This window comes from Marmota monax, unplaced genomic scaffold, assembly GCF_021218885.2.
Source record: "Marmota monax isolate L192 unplaced genomic scaffold, Marmota_monax_Labrador192_F-V1.1 WCK01_AAM20220418_F8-fsc00022, whole genome shotgun sequence".
Classification (NCBI taxonomy): Eukaryota; Metazoa; Chordata; class Mammalia; order Rodentia; family Sciuridae; genus Marmota; species Marmota monax.
Window position 1 is genome coordinate 27,755,083 of NW_026695215.1, and position 24,737 is coordinate 27,779,819.

The 24,737-nt window shown below is 40.7% G+C and overlaps 1 protein-coding gene across 5 annotated transcripts in view; it reads left to right on the forward strand.

The window, feature by feature from the left end:
* Window positions 1–24,737, forward strand: part of Usp4 (ubiquitin specific peptidase 4) — a 48,664-nt gene that overhangs the window by 412 nt on the left and 23,515 nt on the right. Inside the window, exons 1-8 of one of the 5 annotated variants that reach the window (XM_046431547.2) lie at window positions 2,981–3,111; window positions 7,433–7,576; window positions 9,500–9,630; window positions 12,878–13,004; window positions 15,206–15,351; window positions 15,483–15,544; window positions 21,898–22,038; window positions 22,818–22,935. In XM_046431547.2, the coding sequence (XP_046287503.1) occupies window positions 7,498–7,576; window positions 9,500–9,630; window positions 12,878–13,004; window positions 15,206–15,351; window positions 15,483–15,544; window positions 21,898–22,038; window positions 22,818–22,935 (804 nt within the window). In that variant the 5' untranslated portion in view covers window positions 2,981–3,111; window positions 7,433–7,497. Of the gene's footprint in view, window positions 1–2,980; window positions 3,112–7,432; window positions 7,577–9,499; window positions 9,631–9,760; window positions 9,914–12,877; window positions 13,005–15,205; window positions 15,352–15,482; window positions 15,545–21,897; window positions 22,039–22,817; window positions 22,936–24,737 lie in introns of those variants that run through there. The other 4 variants (XM_046431545.2, XM_046431546.2, XM_046431550.2 and 1 more) reach the window with 4 other exon arrangements.

The following is a 24,737-nucleotide window of genomic DNA, read 5'->3' on the forward strand; positions in this document are numbered from 1 at the left end:
TGTAGGGTGTGGAAAAAGGGGAGTGCTCGCGGGGACCGTGAGAGTGGGAGAGCCCTTTACCATGGAAGAGTCGCCGTGTGACCTTGGCGAAGGTGTCCATACTTCACACACCTCTGTACCTTACAACTAAAACCAGGGTAGCAATTTTGTGGTTTATCACCCTCAATAGGTTGAGATCAGAGGTAGAAACTTTGTAACTTGTAGATTGCTGAACACATGTCAAGGTCAGAAACTGAACAAATGTCTGAAAGGCCCAGATTATTTGGAAGCAAAGGTAAAAAATAATTGTGATAGTAAATTCTAGGGGTGGAAGAGGAAGGTAGCATGGATCCTGGAGCATGATAGAAGGTTAAAAGTCAAAGATGTAGTAGAGCAAGGTTTTTTAAGAAATTTAATTTTTTTTTTCCAAATATTTCACATATTAGCATACCAACCAAAACCAGTACTCCGGCTTCTGCGTCTCTCTCCAGATAGTGCAAACATTTTCAGGTGGACAGGAAAATATGATCACAGCCTTGATAAATACATGCGCCATTTCATGTCATTCCTTATTGACTCAGCTTGGTTCTCCTCCAGTGTCTCCTCTTGGAATTGTACCTGATTTTATTACCAGTTTTCATTCGAAACCACTGGGGAATGGGACGATTTTGCTTCTTGGCCAAAAATTGCTCTTCCTGAAAGTCTTGTGAGAAGAGATGGTGAGGAACCAAATTCGGTGCTTGCACGACATTGAAAAAAGGCGAAGAGAGTTAACTTTATTTTTATTAAATTACTGGGGATTGAACCCAAGGCATGTGTTGTTGAGCTACATCCCCAGTTTTTTTTTTTTTTTTTTTTTTTGGGGGGGGGGGGGTAACTGGGATTGAACCCAGGGGCCCTTAACCAGTGAGCCACATCACCAGTCCATTTTTTTTTTAATATTTATTTTTTAGTTGTAGGTGGGCACAATATCTTTATTTTACATTTATGTGGTGCTGAGGTTCGAACCCAGGGCCTCATGCATGCTAGGCGAACACTCTAGCACTGAGCCACAATCCCAAGCCCCCCCCCCCCTTTTTTTTTTTTTTTTTTGAGAGAGAGGGTCTTGCTAAATTACTGAGACTGGGTTTGAATTTGTGATCCTCCTGCCACAGACTTTTAGGCCAATGGGATACAGGTGTGTGCCAATATAGTGGGCTTCCCCATCCCTTTTTAATTTTTTTTTTTTGATCTGGTCTCCCTAGGTTGCATAGGCTGTCCTAGAATTTGAGATCCTCTTGCCTCAACCTCTGGATTTTCTGGAGTTACAGGCCTGTGTCATCAGGCCTGGCTGCTATGAGACTTCTTAATAAATGTTTAGTAGAAGATACAATACTTTCCAGTTGTGGAGAGGCCTAGGTGATGTTACTATGTGGAAGTAGAAAACTGGGGCTAGACTTTGCATTAAATGTGATTGAAAAATATTCTTTTGACACTTGGGATTGAATACAAGGGCATTTTGTCACTGAGCTACGTTCCCCAGCCATTTTTATTTTTTATTTTGAGACAAGGTCTTGCTAAGTTGTATAGGCTGGCTTTCAACTTGTGATTCTTCTGCCTCAGTTTCCCACATAATCAGGATTACAGGCATGGGTCACCGGGCCTAACTCATTCTACGAAAACATTGTGGTGTTGATATATCTAGGAAGAGTTGAAGCAGGGAAGAGAAACATTGTAGTGAGGAGTTCAGGTATAGCTTTGTTTATTCTGAACTTTCCAAATTGTGAAAGGCAAGGCATGCAGAGGTACCTTTAAAGTTGTTCTGCAAAGAATGATACATAGAATATTCAGAAGAAGCAAAGGATTTTTTTTTTTTCTCTTATTCTGGGGTTTACCCATGCTAGGCAAGCACTCTACAAGTGAGCTATATCTCCAGCCCAAAAGAAGTTTAATAGATTAAAATCATTGGGTGTTGGGCTGGAGATATAGCTCAGTTGGTAGGTAGAGTGCTTGCTCTGGGTTCGATCCCCAGCACACCCCCCCACCCTCCCAAAAGAAAAAAAAAAGAAGAAGAACAACTAATTGTGCTTTGTTGCCCTGGAGATGTTTCCCCTCCTTCTGTCTTGATTATAAAACAGCATAATGATACTTTTAAAATATAATCAGATTTGCTTATATTTAAGTATAGAAAGCAATGTAAAGTACAACTTAATGCCTTTTTTTTTTTTTTTTTTTTGGTACTGGGGATTGAATTCAGGGTCCCTTAAGCACATTTGCACCTATTTATTTTTATTTCTTTTAATTTTGAGACAAGGTCTCACTATAAGTTGCTTAGGGCCTCACTACGTTGCTGAGGCTGGCTTTGAACTCATGAGCCTCCTGCCTCAGGTTCCTGAGCTGATGGGATTATAATTGTGTGCCACTGTACTACTCGGCTGAGGGTGTGTTTTTAGTGGGGATTATATATTCCCCAACGTGGAAAGACCATATAAAAGATTAAGGGGGCTGGGCATAGTGGTGTACGTCTATAATCACAGCGGCTCAGGAGCTTGAGGCTGGAACATTTCAAGTTTGAGGTCAAGGGGCTGAGGCTGTAGCTCAGTGGTAAAGTGCTTGCTTCGCATGTATGAGGCACTGGGTTCAATCCTCAGCACCACATAAAAATAAATAAAGATACTGTGTGTTCATTTACAGCTATATAAATATAAAAAAAGATTAAAAAAAAAAAAGTTTGAGGTCAACCTCAGCAACTCAGTAAGCTCCTAAGCAACTTAGTGAGACCCTGTCTTAAAATAAAACATAAAGGGTTGGATTTATGGCCCAGTGGTAAAGTGCCTCTGGGTTCAGTCCCTGGTTCAAAAACAAAAACAAAGAAAAGATTAAGGGTGACTGGGGCTTAGTAGTATAGTGCTTGCCTGGCATATGAGGGGCCCATCCCTAGCACTGCACACCCAGATTAAGGGAACAGTTGCAGAAACTTGCCACCTTAGTTTTTTTGCTATAGTAAATTGTTCTCTTTCTCTAGGTATCTTATTGACAGCAGGTGGTTCAAGCAATGGAAGAAGTATGTGGGCTTTGATAGCTGGGATATGTACAATGTGGGTGAACATAACCTGTTTCCTGGACCGATAGACAACTCAGGACTCTTCTCAGGTGCAGTATACTTTTGCTTTCTAGCTAAATGTACACCTGGGCAGTCGCTTGTGATCATGTATATCTGTAACATAGATGCTGTGAACCTGACTTTCCTAGTGTGAGGAGATAGAAACAAGCGTCCTCAATTTTTGTGTCTGTAGTAGAAGTTTTTGCAGACCCTTAGGTAGAAGTAAAGCTGTTCTTTTCTAAATTAACTGTTTTATTAATTTTTAAAATTTTTTTGGTACTAGAGATTTAACCTAGGATGCTTTACCACTGAGCTACATCCTCACCCCTTTTTGTTTTTCATTTCATTGTGATGGGGTCTCAATAAGTTGCTTAGACTGATCTTGAACTCATGATCCTCTTGTCTCAACATCCCAACCTGCTGAGATTACAGGCCACTGTTCCTGGCTAAATTAACTGTTTCTAACAAGAGTATGCTTCTAATATTTTAATTTTTTTCCTGTATAAATCCTATTGAAATTCTCAGATTTTAGATTAGTATATGCAAAAGAAAGAAATAGGGTATTTTGAAATTGCATCTGAAATTTGAAATACAGGAACCAGAATTTTTTTTTTTTATGATACCGGGTATGGAACCTGCTCCCTTGCACACGCGCTAGCTTAGTGCTCTAACTCTGATTTACATTTCCAGCCTGGGGAACCACAACTTTTTGTGTTAACTTTGAAGTGGGACAAAGTATAGACCTATTGAAGATTGTTATGCATTCCTGTGATGGCCATGTTTGTCATAGAATTAGTGTGAGAAGAGGTGGAAAGTTAGTAGACAGAGTTATAGCCACAGTCAGCTCCTACTGGGCACCTTGGCACATATGACACTAATATGTGACATATTAGTGCTTGGCTTATACCTGTAGATGTGTGGAGATAATAGAGTTAGTTTTTTCTCAGGTTTTCTGACTGTAAATTTCTTTGTGGGCAGGTGATCTGTCACCTCTGTTCAAAATCAGGGCCAAAAGAGAATAGTCTCATATTTCAGAGTATGAGACCTAATTTATATATACCTAACAGCCTAACAGTAATCTGGATGTTTGTTAAAATGAGCAGTTCTTGAGTTCATATTTTCTTTTAAGGAGAGATCTAAATTATGTAAATAGTGTCATTTGCTTTGTTTCCTGATGTAGGTCAGATGATGGCACTATACCTTGAAGTTGCTCTAAGGAATTATTGCATTCATTATGTTCACACTGTGTTCTCTTTCCCTGGTTTTTTTTTTTTTTTTGGTATTGGGGATTGAACCCAGTGGTGCTCTACCATTGAACTACATCCCTAGAACCAACACTTACAGCTCAGTTGGTAGAATGCTTGCCTTACATGCACAAAGCACTGGGTTCAATTCCTAGCACCACTAAAGGGAAAAAAAAAAAAAAAAAGATTACTGAACTACATACCTAGATTTTTTAATTTTTTAATTTTGAGGCAGGGTCTTCGTAAGTTTCCAAGACTGGCCTGTGATCTTTCTGGGATTACAGGCCTGTGCCACTGCTCCTGGCCCTCTTTTTATTTTGAAAAGGAGACTGCTTGTTTTTGTTTGATAATTTTTTTTCTAGGTTCATTTATTTATTTGGTACTGGGGATTCAACCCAGGGGTGCTTTTCCACTGAGTTAAGTCCCTAGCCGTTTTTATTTTTTATTTTGAGACAATCTCACTAAGTTGCTTAGGGCCTAACTAAGTTGCTGAGATTGGCATTGAATTTGCGATCCTTTTCCTTAGCTGTCTGATTTATTGGGATTATAGGAGTGTTGCCATAACACCTGACTATTTTTTTTAAATGGTATTTATCTATCTACCTATCTATCTATCTATTTATAGTTGTGGACACATTATTTTTACTTTATTTATTTGTTTTTAATATTTTTAAAGTTGTACATGGATACAATATCTTTACTTTTATTTTTATGTGGTGCTAAGGATTGAACCCAGTGCCTTATGTGGACTAGGCAAGCGCTCTACCACTGAGCTACAAACCCAGCCTATGACTATTTATTTTTAATTTATATTTTTAATTGATGCATTGTAATTATTCAGAATAGGGGATATTCCTTATGCCATATTCATATGTGCATATAAACATAATTTGCTCAGCCTCCTTCTCCAGTATCTTCCCTTTCCCTCCCCTCTTCCCACTCCTTTCAAAGGATAATTCTTTGTTTTTTATTTATTTTTATTTATTTATTTTTTTGGTGGTAGTACCAGGAACAGAGCTCAGGGCCTTGAGCATGCTAGACCGGGAAACACTGTGTCACTGAGCTACATCATCAGCTCTAAAAATAATTCTTAAGGGCAAGCATTCCTTTTATGGCCCCGAATTTTATGTCACTAAGTCTTGGCTTGAAATGGTAATCTCTATGGCTGAGAAATGAAAAGCACATTCCATTAGACTTTCGACATTGATAATGCATAAATGACTGATTTCTGATGAACGAAGTTCAAATCCTTACTTCCTAGGCGCTCAGTCATTAGCCTGGCTGCCTTCTACCTGTGGTCATAGAAGTGGCCTGGAAGAAACTCTTGAAAGTGTGGGAAGCAGGAAGAACATATTCTTGTTGGTGTTGTCTGTAGGGAGCCCCTTCTTTCATTTCTACCTATGTCTCTACTTTTATATCGGATGGAATTCCTGTGTTATACCAAATGGTGCTCTTATTTTCCTCTATTTGCCTGTTAACAGAAATTTGTAGAGAGTAAATCCTCATTTTAAAATCTCTGTGTTGCCAGGTGCAGTGGCACATGCCTGTGATCCCAGTGGCTTAAGGATTGCAAGTTCAAAGCCAGCCTCAGCAATTTAGCAAGGCCCTGAGCAGCTTAGCAGGACCCTGACTCAAACTAAAAAAAAAGAAAAAGGGCTGGGGATATAGCTCAGTGGATAAGTGTTCCTGGGTTCAATCCCTAGTACCCCCCCCCCCCCCCCGCCCCCATGTTGCCTGGCAATGGTGCACATCTGTAATCCCAGTGATACTCGAGGTTGAGGCAAGAGGATTGAGAGTTCCAAGCATTTTTTTCTTTTGGTATTGGGAACTAAAACCAGGGGTGCTTTACCACTGAGCTACATCCCCAGACCTTTTAATTTTTTTTTTTTTTTTTTTTTTAAGACAGAGTCTTGCTAAGTTGCTGATGCTGTCTTGAATCAGCAATCCTCCTGCCTCAGCCTCCTGAGTTGCTGGAATTATAGGAATGAGCTACCACAACCAGTGAGATTGTCTAAAATAAAACATTTAAAAAAAGGGCCAGGGATGTGAAGTGCCCATGGGTTCAATTTCCAGTGCCTCAAAAACAAAACAGAAGATCTCTGTGTGTTTTTTAGCATTATGTCCTCAGATTGATTCAGTTTTGAGTAAAAATAGTGATCTGCATTGAAAATTGCAATTAAATTTCTGTGCTCGCCATATACTGTCATAAGAATGACGTGTTTGAGTTCAATGGTAGAGGGTGTGTTTGAGGTTCTGGGCTCCATCTCTACCACCACACACCCACTCACAAAATAATGACATATTTGGGAAAATTATCATTGAGCTAGAGGGGGAAGTGCTTTGTAGAACTGATGTACTTGGGGTTGAGGAGACTGAAAGCTGTTGGTTTCTTCCCTGTTTTTGAAAGTTTCTACCTGCTCTTTGGTACAGTATGTTTGACCAGATCTGCATCCCCAACCCCTTTTATTTTTTAATTTTAATTTTTTGGGGGTGGCTGGCTCCCAGGTATTGAACCCAGGGGAACTTAACTACTGAGCCACATCCCTAGTCTTTTCTTTTTATTTTATTTAGAGACAGGGTCTCACTAAGTTGCTTAGGGCCTAGCTAATTTGCTGAGGCTGGTTTTGAACTCGTGATCCTCCTGCCTCAGTCTCTTGAGCCATTTGGATTACAGGTGTGCACCAACTTTTCTGGCCATTTCATTTTTTTCTTTTAGGACACAATCTTGTAAATTACCCAGGCTGGTCTTGAACTTGGAGTCCTTCTGCACTAGCCGTTTTTTTTGTTTGTTTGTTTGTTTGTTTTTTCTGGTACCAGGGATTGAATTTAGGGGTGTGGGGGTGCTGAACCTTGTGCTTGCTAGGCAAGCATTCTACTAACTGAGCTATATCCCCAGCCCATCCCAATACCTTTTTATGTTGTATTTTGAGACACAGTCTTGCTAAGTTACTTAGGGCCTTGTTAAGTTGCTGAGGCTGGCTTTGAACTTGGAATCCTCTTGCCTCAGCATACCAAGCCACTTGGATTACAGGTGTGTGCTGCTACAACCAAATTGCCTTAGCTTTTTCAGTAACTAAGATTGTAGGCATTACAGGCATGTACCCTTCAACTTTTCTGTTGTTCTTAGAGTGGATATTGATGGGCACAGACTTGGCAGAGAGCATCCTTGGTGGAAGGTGATCCATCTTCCCTATGTCCTTTCTTGAGAGAGTATGTTTCAGACCATGGATGTCCAGTTCTGAAGCCCAGGATTGCTGCCTTTCTGTTGTAGGTATAAAATGTATGTCTGATATGTTAAATGCATTCTCTTTCCATTCTGCCCAGGACCATCTATCTGAGCTATGACTTGGAGTATTTAAAACCAAGAATGTTGCCAGTGTGGTGGTACATGCCTGTAATCCCAGAGGCTTGGGAGGCTGAAGCAAGAGGATCTCAAGTTCAAAGCCAGCCTCGACAATTTAGTGATGTTGTCTCAAAATAAAAAGGGCAAGGCAATCCTGGTACCAAAAATAAACAAATAAATAAATAAAAAAGGGGCTGGAGATATGGCTCAGTTTTAAAGTGCCCCTGGTTTCAATCCCTAGTACCCAAAACAAAAAACAAACAAAAAACACATTGACAATGCTAAGGGGCAGGAGGTATAATATAATGTAGGTTAGTGGAAGGGTGCTTGCCTAATATGTACAAGACCCTGGATTTGATACCCTGCACCACAAAACAATAAAATAGGACTGGGGATATGGATCAATGGTAGAGTGCTTGCCTAGCATGTGTGAGATCCTGGGTTCAATCTGTAGCATTGGTGGGGTGGGAAAGCAAAAGTACTATTTGAGTCTTGATGAAATAAATGTAACTTCAGTGCCTCTTTTTTGGGGAATGGAGGGTGGGGACAGTACTGGGGATTGAACTCAGGCTTCACACATGCTAAGCAAGAATCTACCACTGAGTCACATCCCCATCCTTTCAGGGGAGGATGATATTTGACTTTAATATGGTATTCCTAAGACTTACGATAAATAAATACTTTTAAATTAATTATTTTAATTTTGGAATCCTAAAACATTTTGGAAATGTAAATTGGAAGTTTTATCTTTTCTCCTCCTCCTCTTCTTCCTCTTTTTTTTTTTTTTTGTCGCTGTGGTTCCCCCCCCCCCCCCCCCCGTACTGGGGATTGAACTCAGAGGCACTTGTCCACGAGCCACATCCCCAGCCTTATTTTGTATTTTTATTTAGAGACAGGGTCTCACTGAATTGTGTAGCACCTCAATGTAGCCGAGGCTGGCTTTGAATTCTCAATTTTCCTGTCTCAGCGTCCCTAGCTGCTGTGATTACAGGTGGGCACCACTGTGCCCTGCTGCTGCTGCTGCTGCTCCTCCTCCTCCTCCTCCTCCTCCTCCTCCTCCTCCTCTCCTCTCTCCCTCTTCCTCCTCCTCTTCTTGCTCTTCTTTTCCTTCTCCCCCTCCTTCTTCTTCCTCTTCCTCCTCCTCCTCTTCTTCTTTCTCCTCCTCCTCTTCTTTTTCTAGATGGAGTCCTCCTGTGTTGCCTCAGGTACCACAGGTGCACACCACTACATCTAACTTTCTTCTATCTCTAATTGTAGAAAAATAGAGTTACTCATAAAATGTTCAGAAAATTTAATTAAAGACAAAGAGGAGGCAGGTCTCTGATAGAATTTTGGAATTTTGTAGTTGGTAACTTTTCTTATTTCTTGAAAAATACAAAAGTCATGTAAAACAAATACAGGTGGTGGCATATGCCTGTTGGGTGTGGTGGCATACGCCTGTAATCCCAGTGGCTCAGGAGCCTGAGGCAGGATTAGAAGTTCAGAGTCATCCTGGGACATTTCGTAGTCTCAAAATTAATAAAAGTGCTGGGTGTGGTGGCACAAACCTGTAATTCCAACAGCTCAGGAGGTGGAGGCAGGAGGATTGCAAGTTCTAGGCCAGCCTCAGCAATTTAGCATGACCCTGTCTCAAAACAAGAAATAAAGGGCTGTGGATATGGCTCAGTGGTGACTGCTTCTAGGTTCAATCTCTGGTACCCAATAAATAAATAAAGGCTAGGGATGTTGTTCATTAACATGTGTGAAGCCCTTAGTTCAGTCTCTAGTATGGAAAAAAAAAAAAAACAAAACATGTAAGTCTAACTGGGGAAAAGAACAATGAGTTAGTTATATGCTGTTTGCCTTTTTCAGATCCTGAGAGTCAGACCTTGAAAGAACACTTAATTGATGAACTGGACTATGTCTTGGTTCCAACTGAGGCCTGGAATAAATTACTAAATTGGTATGGCTGTGTAGAGGGCCAGCAGCCTATTGTCAGAAAAGTGAGTATATGAATATGAATACTGATGGTCAGTATCTGCAGGTGCTCCTGGAGGGATACCAAATTGTGTTGGTTTCTTAGGAAAATGAACATACATAAGTGGTTGAAAGGAGGTTTCTGGTTCTTTTTAGGGAATTATGATTGTGAGTGATGTTCACCTAGTATGTTACAGTGAGTGGCCTTCAAACATCAGAGCTGCCCAATGGGATGTGTCCAATGGTGCTATGAGAGCATTTTCTGGAAGACTATGAAAGTTCACTTGGGCCATATGGAGTTACAGTAATGTACAGCTTCTTGTTTGTCTTAAATTTTTTCTGATGTAGCTCAGTGTTAGAGCACTTGGTTCAGTCTCCAGTGAGTACCACAAAAAAACAAACAAAACAGAACAACCCAGAATAAACAAAAACCCACCTTTCTTTTTTTTTTTTTTTGGTACCAGGGATTGAACTCAGGGGAAATGTAAATGTAAATTGGAAGTTTTATCTTTTCTCCAACTCAACCACTGAGCCACATCCTCAGCCCTATTTTGTTTGTTTCTTCCTTTCCTATTTAGAAACAGTTGCTCTAAATAAAGTAGAGCTGCTTAATGCCTTGCTATTGCTGAGGTTAGCTTTGAACTTGTGATCCTCCTACCTCAGCCTCCCTAGCCACTGGAATTATAGGTGTGCACCACCACACCCACCCTTTTTTGTTTGTTTTGTGGTGCTGGGGATTGAATCCAGGGCCTTTTTGCATGCTAGGCACTGAACCACATCCCCAGCTTTCTTTCTTTTGTCTCTCCATACTGGGGGATTGAACCCAGGGGCTCTATACAACTGAGCTACATGTCTAGCTCTTTTTAAATTTTATTTTTGTATTTATTTTTTGGTTCCAGCCTTGAGCCTGGGGTTCTCAACCACTGAGCTACATCCCCAGCCCGTTTTATTTTTTATTTTGAGACAGGGTCTCACTAAGTTGATCAGCTAAGTTGCTGAGGCTGGTTTCAGACTTGTAATCCTCCTGCCTTAGCCTCCTGATTACAGACATATATCACCACAACTTACTAATCAGGTTCTTACTTATTTGCTCAGACTGCCCTCTAACTTGTGATTCTCCTACCTTACTTAGCCTCCTCAGTCACTGGGATAATATGTGTAAAACACCACCTTTCTATTTTTTGGTACTGGGGATTGAAACCAGGGGCTATAACCACTGAGCCTTATCCCCACCCCTTTTTTATATTTTATTTAGAGACAGGGCCTCACTGAGTTGCTTAGCACCTCACCATTGCTGAGGCTGGCTTTGAACTTTGGATCCTCCTGCCTCAGCCTCCTGAGCCACTGGGATTGTAGGCGTGGGCCACCATGCCTGGCAAAACACCATCACTTTTACTTCTGTGCTTCGGTCTTTGGCCACATAGTTGAGTACTTTAAAAATCAGGCATTTACACCCAGAGAATATTATCCTCTTGAGGGAATATAAACCCCAGGGCAGAATCCCAGATTGTTAGCACCTCTGGTAGATAAGACTCACAAGAAGACCATCACCCTGTCTCCCACGGTTGTTTTCTTGTCCTGTCTATCAGGAAATTACAAGAGCTCACATGTCTGCTGATGTTTAGGGACAAGATAAAATTCTTACTCTTTTGGGTATGTATTCTTAGCTGAGTAGTAAAGAGTTGCAGTCCTGATACAGTGATTCTTTTTTTTTTTTTTTTTTTTTAGTGATACAATGTATCTAAAAGTCATTTGGGGCCATAACTATTTTTTTCCTCTATCTTGAACTCCTGAAAAGGTTAGGGATCAAAAGGTTAGGGGCATGCTAGGTTTCTAAAGATGTTCCTAAATGCCAGTAGTATTGCAGTGTGAGTACTCTGCCAAGAATGATATATATATTTCTGTATATATTTATACATATTTATATATTCTTTAGTCACTAATTTGACAAACTCTCCAAGGGAGGAAGCAGCATCATGATCTCACCTAAAGCTGAACAGTGACTTCCCTTTTGTGCAGTATCTGGCTTTATGCACAAGTATGACTCTGAATTGATGAGTTAATTAGCTTTGTTTTCTTTTTTTCTCCTATGATGTTACTGGAGATTAGATCCAGGGCCTCATATGTAGTAGGAAAGTACAGTACCACTGAACTGCATCCCCAGCCCTCTAACCCTTTTTATTTTATTTACTATTTATTTACTTTAAATAATTATTTAATTTGTTCTAATTAGTAAGCCTTTTTTATTTTTGTTTTGTTTTTTTGGTACTGGAGATTTAACCAAGGGGTGCTTTACCACTGAGCTACATCCCTAGCCCTTTTTGTTTTTTATTTTGAGACTGGTCTCAACTATTGCGTAGAGCTTTGTTTGTGCTAGGCATTTGGCTTGCCAGTGAGCTAAATCCCCAACCCCAGCCCTTTTTTACTTTTAAAAATTTGTTATTTCATTTTGTTTTGCAGAACTGGGGATTGAGCCTACAGCCTTTTATGTAGTAGATGAAATGTCACTGAACTAAGTTCCCAGCCCCTTGCCCTTTTTTTTAAAAAAAAAATTTCTTTTGTAATTGTAGATGGACAGAATGCCTTTGTTTTTATTTTTATGTGGTGCTAAGGATGGAACCCAGTGCCTCACACATGCTAGGCAAGCACTCTGCCACTGAGCTACACAGCCTCAGCCTCTTCCAGCCCCTTTTGTTTATCTATATTTTAAAATCTTGAGACAGGGTCTTGAATTTTAATCTTCCTACCTTGAATTTTAATCTTTCTACCTCAGTCTCCCAAGTTGCGGGGATTACAGGTTATATCACCAAATGCAGCCCCCTCCACTTTTTTTTTTTTTTTAATTCTATGGTGCTGGGGATTGAACCCAGGGTCTCAAACATGTTAGGTATGTGTTCTACCACTGAGAATTCTTCTACATCAGGCATGTATTTTAAGAAGAATGAGTTTACAGTAACTTTTCTGTGCAAAGTTGATGTCCTGAGACTTTCCTGGAAGCCTTGATGTGGCATTAAATCCAGTTAGGATTTAATGGTTCTGTCACGGTACTCCTGGTTGGTCCTAATGAGTGGAAAAAAATCTTAAATCCTAGGACAAATGCTGATGGTTTTAAAAATTTGTACATATAGACGAAAAAGTTTGTACTTTTGATCTCTGATTACTGAGGGAAACTGATGACTAAAGTTTTTCCTTTTGGTCTTATGGAGACACTTTCTTCTCAGTACTGTTCAGTTTTAGAACCACTGCTCCTTCATCCCTGCCTTTTGTTTACAGGTTGTGGAGCATGGCCTATTTGTCAAGCACTGCAAAGTGGAGGTATATTTGCTGGAACTGAAGCTCTGTGAGAACAGCGACCCTACCAAGGTGCTGAGTTGCCATTTCAGCAAGGCAGACACCATTGGTGAGCAGCTGGGCTGGGGTTCTAGATATCTGGGGAGAGAGTGCAGGACGCAGTGGCTGATAGAAGGGAAAGCTACGGCACATCTTCAGACCTGGGTCCAGATCATCTCAGGCCAGTCCTGGCCTGGGAACCTGTTGCCCAGGAGATTCTTTTTTCTTTTCTTCTTTTTCTTTGGCACTAGGGATTTAACTCAGGGGTGTTTATATGCTGAGCAGTTTTTTATCCCCAGCCCTTTTTATTTTTTATTATTATTATTTTAATATTTATTTTTTAGGTGTAGATGGACACAATACAATGTCTTTATTTTTTAATGTGATGCTGAGGATTGAACCCGGGTCCTGCCCGTGCTAGGCAAGCGCTCTACCGCTGAGCCACAATCCCAGCCCCCCTTTTTATTTTTTGACACAGGGTCTTGATAAGTTGCTGAGGCTGACTTTGAACTGTGATCCTCCTCCATTGACCTCCTAAGTTGCTGGGATTATAGCCTTGTGCCACCAAGCCCAGTTCAGGAGATTCTTTTTCTTTTTTTTGGTACTGGGGATTGAACCCAGGGGCACTTAACTACTGAGCCACATACCCAGCCCATTTTTATATTATTTAGACACAGGCTCTTTCTTTCTTTCTTTCTTTCTTTTTTTTTTTTAAGGAACTTCTTCCAAACCAGGGCTTGCTTGCTTGCTTGCTTTATTTATTTATTTATTTATTGTGATGCTGGGGATTGAACCCAAGGCTTTGTGCATGAGAGTCAAGCATTCTCCCAACTGACTTATTTCCCTAGTCCCTTAGACACAGGTCTCACTGAGTTGCTTAGGGCCTCGATAAGTTGCTGAAACTGGCTTTGAACTCATAATCCTCCTGCCTCAGCATCCCAAACTGTTGGATTACAGGTGTGGGCTGCCACACCTGGCTCTCAGGAGATTCTTTTAGAGAGCCAAACCTGGGAATTATGTTCTATAGAATACTGAGCTCATTTGTCATATGGTAATAAAGATGAAGAAATGAAGAGTCAGGGAAGTTAAACATAACTTATTAAAAAAGTCTCAGCAGGGGACTTGAGGTATAGCTAGCTGAGTGGCAGTAGTGTATGCAAGGCCCTAGATTTAATCCTCAGCACCAAAAGATATGTGTTTATGTGCATTATGTGTGCACACACACAATCACACCTATTCATCATAGCAATTTCAGCAAAAAAGTGGCAGAGCTAGCTTTGAAACCATCTTTTTAAAAAATATTTATTTTTAGTTTTCAATGGACCTTTATTTTATTTACTTATTAATTTTTATGTGGTGCTGAGGATCGAACCCAGTGCCTTACATATGCCAGGCGAGTGCTTTACCACTGAGACACAACTCCAGTCCCCCATATCTGTTTTAACTCCAAAGAGAATCCTTAATTTTTTTAATTTTTAAAAATTTGTTATTATTTTACCAATGAATCATATCCCTGAACCTTTTTATTTTGAGATATTTTGAGATAGGGTCTTGCTTATTTGCTAAGACTGGTCTCTAACTTGCATTCCTCCTCTTTCTGCTTCCCATGTACCGGGGATTGTAGGTGAGCTCACTGTGCCTGACTTCACTTTTTGTTTAATGGTACTGGACATTGAACCCAGGGCCTTGTGCCTGTGAGGCAAGCACTTGACCAACCAAGCTATGTCCCCAGGCCCTTACTTTTTCTTTTTTCTTTGTTCTGGGGATTGAACCTAGGATTTCTTGCATGCTAGGAAAGTGCTCTATAACTCAGCCACACTACCACAGCACTGCTTTTTTTTTTTTTTACCTTTTTTTTGTGTGTGTGGCGATATTGGGGATTGAACCCAGGGGCACTTTACCACTGAGCTATATACCCAGTTCTGGCTCAGTTGCCCGGCTGGGCTTGATTTTTGTGATCTTCCTGCCTCAGCCTCCTACATGCTGGCATTACAGGAAGGTGCCATCACACTGAACTCTGTTTCTCACTTTCTATGTGTATCTGTGCTAGAAATATGACCTAAATTATCAGAGAAGCCTAAGGAAAGTTTTTGCGTGTACAAGTGCAAGAGGAGGCCTTCAGGAGTTACCAGAGGGCCGAGGTTCTGTCAGAACTTTTGTTCCAAAGTACATGTGAGCATCTGAAAAGGAAAGAGGATGAGCATTGGTTTGCCTTGGCTGTCTTTAGCCTTGTATTGGTAGAAAGCTCTGAGTAATGTTTCTACACCCTAGCAACCATCGAGAAGGAGATGCGGAAGCTGTTCAACATCCCTGCGGAGCGTGAAACACGGCTCTGGAACAAATACATGAGCAACACCTACGAGCAGTTGAGCAAACTAGACAACACTATCCAAGATGCTGGGCTCTACCAGGGTCAGGTAGGAGGGCCCAGGCTATGCTCAAACAGGCAGCTCTGTCCAGGGTATTTGACCAAAAAAGCTTCTGGCTATAAGCATGTCAGGAGTGGGGTGGATTGCACTCTCCTCATTTGGTTTCCCCTTTCACTCAGGTGCTAGTAATTGAGCCCCAAAATGAAGATGGCACATGGCCCAGGCAGACCCTGCAGTCAAAGTAAGTGAATGTTTTCTCCCATGTGGCTGGGCTCACAGGTGTAATAGAGACATTCTTTTCTAAGGCAGTTGTACTTAGAAAAATGGTTCTGAATCAGATGGAAAAATCATGCAGTTTAGTATTGGATGAAGCTACAAGCTCTTGGTAAGCAGCATTCTGGGCATTCATCTAAGGGAAACTGTCAGTGTGTCTCAGCAAGGCCACAAGCCTTTGCTTATTGAGAATGAGAGAAGGAGAAAGACAAGGGGCAGGATCTGACATTGACTGCTCTACCAAGAGATGACTTTGATTTTTTTCAAGATCCTTTATTTTTCCACCTATGGTTAGAGACTGTGAGGGAAAAGAAGAGGGATTATGCATGAAGTCTTATATGACTTAAAGGTGATAGTTTGATCCCACCCCACTCTGCTTAGTGTCCTGTTACTCATGGTTACAGGGGTATTGTTCAGATACTAAACTGGAACTCTAGTCAGGTGTATTGGCATGTGCTCATAATCCCAGCAACTCAAGAGACAGGAGGATCACAAGTGTGAATGTAGACTCAAAATAATAAAGGATTGAGGATGTAGCTTGGTGGGAGGCCTCCTTTGAGTTCCAACCTCAGTACCACATAAATTAAACAAATTGGGACTCCAGGCATAGTTATTTTAGATATTCATGAAATATATGGAATTGTGCATGTCCTTAGAAAAGGAAAAAGTGTTGAACTTGCCTTATAGTGTAAGATTGGGAAATTATGTCTGTGCCCCAATAGTTACAGGGACAGTGTTGGGATCTGCTCTCTTCCTTTTGTTAGGACTTGGACTTTGTAATATAGTGATATGTTCATAGCTCGTTTGAATGGCATGAAAACTACAAGCCATCTTGAGAAACATGCATAGATATTCAGAATATTTGGGAATTTTACAGATTGCAAACATTTTCAAGGATTTTACAGATCTCTTGAAGTCCAGCCATGGACTCTGGTTCTTAGAAAGCTCAGTTACTGTTTCCTGATAAGTTGGCAAAAATAGCTGGGATAGGAAAAATAATGCCCCCCAAAATGTCCATATTCTAATCCTCAGATTTTACAAATATATTAGATTACAAAGGGATTTTGCATATAAAGATAATGAGGGGCTGGGATTATGGCTCAGCGGTAGAGCACTCGCCTAGCATGGGTGGGGCCCAGGTTTGATCCTCAGCATCACATAAAAATAAAGGTATTGTGTTGTGTCCATCTACACCTAAAAAAAAAATATATATATATATAAGGAGCTAGGCCTAAGGATGCACACCTGTTTTCCCAGTGACTCGGGAGGCTGAAACGGGAGAATCTGCAAGTTCGAGACCAACTTCTGCAATTTAGCAAGGCCCTAAGTAACTTAGCAAGACCTTGTCTCAAAATAAAAATTGCTGGAGATGTGGTTCAGTGTTAAAGTGCCTCTGGAGTCAATCCCCAGTACCATATAAAGAAAAAGATAATGATATTGACATGGAGAGATCATGTAGGTGGATCCAATATAATTGCAAGTGTCCTAAGAGTTAAAGGAAGGCTGGAGAGTCAAAATTGTATGAGCATAGAAGCAGATTCAAGGTAGTGAAATGTGAGAAAAATTCAATTGGCCATGAGCCAAGGAATATGGGCAGCCTGTAGGAGTACCTAAAGCATCCCCAAACACATGCACCCTGGCCAATGCCTTGATTTTAGTTCAGAGAGAACCATTTTGGACTTTTGACTTCCATAACTGCAGATAATCTGTGTTATTTTAAGCTACTGAGTTTATGACAATTTGTGACATCTGCAACAGGAAACTAATATACAAACCAAGGCAGTCAATCACATTTTGAAGCTGAAAATGCCAAATAACTGAAAGAAACCCCCCTGGGTAGAGAGAAGGTGTTTAGATTACGCCTGTGAGACAGAACTGGTAGCTCAGGGCAAAAGAAAGCTGGGTATACTGGTCAGGGGAGACTTTTTTTTTTTTTTTAATTGCAGATGAACCCATGCTTTCATTTTATTTATTTATTTTTTTTATATGGTGCTGAGGATTGAGCCCAGTGCCTCACATGTGCTAGGCAAGAGCTCTGCCACTGAGCCATAATCCCAGCCCCCAGGGGAGACTTAACTGCACCTTTTTCTCTTCTCAGCCTAGTTTCTCCCTATCCTTCTCATACCCTGAGACCTAAGAGATTCTGTTTAAGAGGCAGTTTTTGGAAAAGAGCAGTGCCTTGTTGAGACTTCCTGAAGGTTAGTCTTCTAGTAAGGTGTGGCCAATAGGCAGTAAGTGCAGAGTGGAATTCCTGAGGTACATTCTCTTCTCCACTCCCTCACATGGTACTAGGTACTGTTGTTCATACTGAGGATATGGTAAATACCAAGTCTTTATCTCAAGGAGCAGAATAAAAGATAAATAAGAAAAACGTGTGTTTCCAGTGACTTACGAACATTGTGGATAAAAATGTGGGAAGAGAATTAGTGAGTTGTAGCCTTTGGAATGGGACAGATTTAACCAGAATTCATTTGAACATAGCCCTCTAGAAAGTAAGGGAGTCAGCATGGATTGAGGTACTCAATAGGAACAAATAACATCATTAATCAGAAGAAACAGCAGCTGCAGATGTCCTGAGCTGAAGCAGGCCTGGTTGAAAACCAGCAGGACTTTGTGTGGCTAGATCCTGAGGGATGATAGGAAGTAGAGGTTGAAGACCAGGAGGTAAGGAGGTCGTAGACATAGAGAAAATGACAGGGACAAGAGGATGAAAGTGCATAAACAAGGCCCTGGTTTCAGTCTACATCATCAACATAATTAAGAATTTATTGCCAGGTGTGGTGGTGCATGTCTGTAATCCCAGCAACTAGGGAGGCTGAGGCCAGGAGGATTGTGAGTTCAAAGCCAGCCTCAGCATCTTGTCAAGCCCCTAAGCAATTCAGTGAGACCCTGTTTCTAAATAAAAATATAAAAAGGGCTGGGGATATGACTCAGTGGTTAAGTGCCCCTGGGTTCAATCCCTGGTACCCAAAAAAAAAAAAAAAAAAAAAAAAATCTTATGTTCATCAGAGAGTAAAAAGGAAAGCCACAGAGTGAAAGAAGATATTAACAATACATCTATCTTACAAATTATATATATCTAGAATTTCAAGATAAGAAAAGAACAATGCCAGAAAAAAAAAAAGAGAGAGAAACAAAGCTAGGCAAAGTGGTAAATGCCTATAATCCCAGCTACTTTGGAGGCTGAGGCAAGAGGATGACAAGTTCAAAGCTAAGCTGGGCAACTTAGCAAGACTCAGTCTCAAAATAAAAGGGGTTGGGGTTGTAGTTCAGTGGTAGAGCACTTCTGGGTTCAATTCCCAATATATATTTTTTAGAACTTTATACTATACATATTCTACAATTTGACTTTCCTACTCCTAGGCATACAGCTAACAAAAACACATCCCATGTTCACTTAAGGACATGTTCAAGGTTGTTCACAACAGCATTGTTTGTCATAGTCATGAACTTTGGAGTTAATCTAGAGTCCTCCAACAATCACATGATAAGTTGCTGTGTACATATACAGTGGAATTCAGTACATCAGTGCACAGCAACATGAGTGAGTTTCTACATAATGTTAAAAGAGAGAAATTGGACATAAAGCAGGATGTATTATATGATTCTGTTGATATAAAACTTAACAGGCAAAATAATCTCTGGGGAGGTCAGGTTAGTTGTTAGCTTTGGGAAGAACTTTGACTGCAAGAAGTCTGGGAAGGATGCTTGGGGGGTTGATGCTGCCCTGTTTTTGGTCTGGGTACTGGTTATATAGCCATATTCACTTGTTACAATTTCTTTGATTTTTATACATTCATGACTTAAATACCTTTTAATGAAATACTCTAATACAAAGTTTTATGACAGCTGGGTCCAGTGGTATATGCCTATAATCCCAGCTACTTGGGAGGCTGAAGCAAGAAGGTTGCTTGAGCCCAGGAGTTTGAGAAAAACCTTGGACAACATAGTGAGACCAGTATCTTGAGAAAGAAATAAAGAAAAAAAGAAACAAATTTATTTATTTATTTAAAAATTTGAGATGGGATCTCAGAAAGTTGCTGACGCTAGCCTTGAACTTGGCGATTCTTCTGCCTCAGACTCCCACATTTCTGGGATCATAGGTGTGTATACCCAGCTTATATATTTCTTTGCAGGAGAGTATCATAGTAAAATTGTTCCCATAGTAAAAATAACCAGTGTTGTAGAAGGAAAATCACAGTTGCACATATTTGAAACAAAGCCGAAAGATTCGCTTTCTTCTGTTTTATGCAGTCTATAATATTGATAGACTAGGTAGCAGGTTCAGATTTGGGGCAGTTAACTATAGATTAATTAATCTAAAAGTAGAATCTGAAATAAGAGTCTGTGAAAAACATTGAAATGTGAATTTGAAACAGAGAGATTACTCACATTTGGAAAATGTAAAAAACCAAAAGCAATTTCCCTTAAATGGCTTCCAGAGGCTGAGGCAAGTTTGCAAGTTTGAGGCCAGCTTGGGCAGTTTAGCAAAATCTGTCTCAAAATGAAAAATAAGAAAGGGTTGGGGGTAGCTTAGTGGTAAAGTGCTCCTGGATTAGATTCCCAGCACCAAAAAATAATTGCCATTTGTCAGGCATTTATTTCCTCCCTCTCTCCCTTCCTTCTTCCTTCCTTCCCTCCCTCCCTCCCTTCTGCTGGGTATTGAACCCAGGACCTTATGCATGGTAGGCAAGCACTGCACACTGAGCCAATCCTTTTTTGTTGTTGTTGTTGTTGTTGTTGTTTTTAATATTTTTTTAGGTGTAGATGGACACAACATAATGCCTTTATTTTTATGTGGTGCTGAGGATCGAACCTGGGCCCCACCCATGCTAGGCGAGCGCTCTACCGCTGAGCCACAATCCCAGCCCCCACCCCAATCCTTTTTATCTCTTATTTTCCCTATACTAGAGATTTAACCCAGGGGCACTCTACTACTGAGCCACATCCCTAGCTGTTTATTATATTTTTTACACCTTTATTTAATTTATTTATTTATATGCAGTGCTGAGGATCAAACCTCAGTGCCTCACACATGCTAGGCAAGCACTCTACCACTGAGCTACAGCCCCAGCCTCCCAGCTCTTTTTTTAGTTGTAGGTGAACACAATACCTTTATTTTATTTTTATGTGGTGCTGAGGCTCGAACCCAGTGCCTCACACATGGTAGGTGAGCACTCCACCACTGAGCCGCAACTCCAACACCCCCAGCTCTTTTATTTTGAGATAGGTTCTCACTAAGTTTCCCAGGCTGGCCTCAAACTTGGAATCCTCCTGCCTCAGCCTCCCAAGTTACTGTAATTATAGGTGTGCACTACTATGACTGGCTTTTAATAAAGATATATGAGATAATCTCACTGATTTGCTGACACTAACCTCAAAATTGTAGACCTCTAGTCCTAGCTTTCTGAATAACTGGGATCACAGGTTTGAAGCTCTACCCCTGACTTGTGTCAAGTATTTTAAATAATAAATTTTATTTTTTAAATATCTTTACTATTTATTTTTTATATGGTGCTAAGGGTTGAACCCAGTGCCTCACTTTGTGCTAGGCAAGTGCTCTACCACTGAACTACAGCCTTAGTTCGTTTGTCAAGTTTTTTTTTTTTTTCCTTTTGGTACCAGGGATTGAACCTAGGGGTGCTTAACCACTGAGCCACATCCCTAGCCCTTTTTGTACTTTATTTAGAGACAGGATCTCACTGAGTTGCTCAGGGCCTCAATAAATTGCTGAGGCTGGCTTAGAACCCATGGTCCTCCTGCCTCAGCCTACTGAGCTGCTGTGATTATAGGTGTGCACCACCATGCCTCTGTGTCAACTATTTTGAGAGAAGTCTTTTTTTTTTTTTTTTAAGTTGGACACAATACCTTTATTCCATTTATTTATTTTTATGTGGTGCTGAGGATCGAACCCAGGGCCCCGCGTGTGTTAGGCAGCACTCTACCACTGAGCCACAATCTCATCCCTTGAGAGAAGTCTTATTGCCATTTTTCTGTGCCTTTCACTGGTAAGACTTAAAATCTCAGAAAAACTTGTAATTTATAAATGAAATCAGAATGACCTGAAGTTCAACCTTGTGGTTTATTGCACTGGAAGATTCAGTACATGACCTACATGACCATGTAGGCTAATGAGACCTGAAGATTAATTAATTTCTGAACTTAATTTATCTTGAAGAATTATAAAAATAGGACTTTTGCAGCTTATTTTAACTGACTGAATATGGAGAACATTTATTTCTTGAAAAAAGTCCTAAGGCATTAAATAGGGCTTGCACTTTGCAAAAAATCAGTAGCATTGTTTCTGCTTCTCTCTCCCAGATCAAGCACTGTGCCTAGCAGAAATTTTACTACCTCTCCAAAATCATCAGCAAGTCCCTATTCCTCAGTGTCTGCCTCTCCCATTGCAAATGGTGATAGCACTAACACCTCTGGGATGCACAGTTCCGGTGTCAGCAGGGGGTAAGAGCAGGCCATTTCACTTTGCTTCCCTTCCTCTGAGTCCATTTGCAGACTGTATCTGGAGTTCTCATCTGTTGTTAGGCTAAGCATCATGGGGTCAGAGCTCCCCCTATGAATGCGTTGCAGGTGGTCTCTCACTACTTTTCATACCCACAGTCTAAATGTGCCTCCTACTTCTGACTTACATTGCTTATTGTCCTATAGGCTGGTGTTTTCCCCATAGCCTAAATCACTGGTGATTGTGGGGGCACAGTGCATTTATTTTGGAAGGATAGGCTGGCCATATGCCAGAATAGCAATAAGGGGATGATTTTCATCTGTGGAAGAGCCCTGTCTATTTACCCTGTGGGATCCTTTCTCCAAGTCTTTCAGGACCACCTTCTAGATAGCATAGACAAGGTGGAAAGAACTGGTGAGGAAGGAGTATGCATGAACTCAGGCTTAGTCAAGGTTGGGTGTGGCCTGGTGGGCTGTGGCAGATGCATGCTTTTGATTTTGGTAACCAGAATATTCTTCCCTGAAGTAGTCTGACAGCCTTCTCAAAGGATATAAAAATTCAAATATATTTCTCTTCTTAAGGATGTGTTTACAACCTGTTAGCATGTCAAGTCATGGGCAGGGTACAGGTCTGGAGGTGTGAAGAGGTGGGTAGAGAGAATTTATATCATGGGGTTAATACCAGACACAAGTTCTAGAGGCCCCAATGGAGCCCCCAAAGGCATCCTGAGGTCATGTGTGCAACACTTGCTTTTATTGCTGATATGGGTTGTGTTTTTCAGTGGATCTGGCTTCTCTGCTTCATATAATTGTCAGGAGCCCCCATCATCTCATACACAGCCTGGGCTCTGCGGACTTGGAAACCTGGGGAACACCTGCTTCATGAACTCTGCTTTGCAGGTAGAGGGGAGAGCTGCCATCTGAACATCAGGGTGTCATGAGGCTTGGGTGGGAGTGGTCTGCTAGTGCTAAGCGGATCTTTTCTCAGGGTCCTCAACCTGTTTACTTTTAGCGCTTTAGCATTCTGCCAGGACAGCTCCCAGTGGTTGGTTCGGAAGGGCCTCCACAGTGTTTGTGGCCCAGAATGTCTTATTCAATTCTGTGTTTGGTTTTACAATAGAAATATTTTGAATTTTTGTTAACCATTAGGTTATGAACTCCCTAAGAGTTTTGAAGTACCTATCTGGTTGGTCTCTGATAGGATAAGGAGACTTACAACAGGTACCAATCTCAGTTATTCCTTACTGAAAGTTCACCTTTTTTTTTTTTTTTTAACCAAAGACCCCATGCTTACCTCATGCCTGTCACTGGAGAAATCCTAAAATCCTCCCTTTGGACCCTCACTTGTTCTTCAAATATTTATTAGGCATATATAATGTGATAGTACTATGATAAACATGGGTTGCAATGAGTTAGGGTGCAGCTACAAAGTTAGAAGGGCATCAATTCTGAAGACTGCCCTCAATTCTGATGCCAACTGCAAATTTGGGGGTTCCTGAGACTACCCACAGTTTTGATAATTTGCTAGAAGTATTTACAGAATTCATATGAAGCTGTTAAATTCATGATAATGCTTTATTTTTTAAAATTTTTTAAAGAGAGAGAGAATTTTTTTAATATTTATTTTTTTAGTTTTTCGGCAGACACAACATCTTTGTTTTTGTATGTGGTGCTGAGGATCCAACCCCGGGCCTCACTCATGCCAGGCGAGCGTGCTACCGCTTGAGCCACATCCCCAGCCCGATGATAATGCTTTATTATAGGGAAAAGTTACATAATAAAATCAGCCAAGGGGAGAAATAAATAGAGCAGAATCCAGGAGGGTTCCAAATGGTTGAGCTTCTGTTGTTCTCTTTCTATGGAATCAGGACACATGACTTTACTGGCACTGATATATAATGATGATGCACAGAGTACTACCAACCATGGAATCTCACCTGAGCTGCAATAGCCATAATTTTGGGGGAGCTTCTTTATATAGATATGATAGATTAATTGCCCAGTGGAATGATTTTATGCAACCCACAGCACTCTCTTAAGTCATTTGCTGGTCTTTCCTCAGTGGTAGCTTTTATTCTAGGACTATACAGGTGTAGTAAGCTCCCTGGACCAGAAATCATGCTGTTAGTGTATCTGCTATAATCCAAGGCCACACAGACACACTCCTATTAGGCATAGTCTTCTGGGGTAAATATATTTATTTCCCAGAAATCAAGTACAAAACTCAAGCCTTTTTGGGTAAGGGAAAATTCTCATTTTTATTTTTTTTAAGATTTTTTTTTTTTTTTAAAGGTTAGGTAACTCTTGGATTTGGAAATAATTTTTTGCCATTGTGGCAAAATAGCCTAGTACTAAAGAAAAGACCCCTGAGGTTTTACTTTTTTCTTTTTCCCCCTGGAGGTACTGTGGATTGAACCCAGGGGTACCCTACCACTGAGCTACATGCCCATCTCTTTTCATTTTTTGAGACTGGCTAATTTGCCTGGGCTGTCCTCAAACATGAGATCCTCTTGCCTCAGTTTCCAAAGTTGCTTGGATTACAGGCATATGCCACCAAGCCTGGCTGAGATTTGACTTTTTATTGATATGTTTTCTCAGCTCTTTATACTTTCCACTTTATTTAGCTGTTGAGTTAGGGTAATAATAATGAGAAACTTTATAACTGTAGATGTAAATACAAATTGAACAGTACAAAGTGCTCC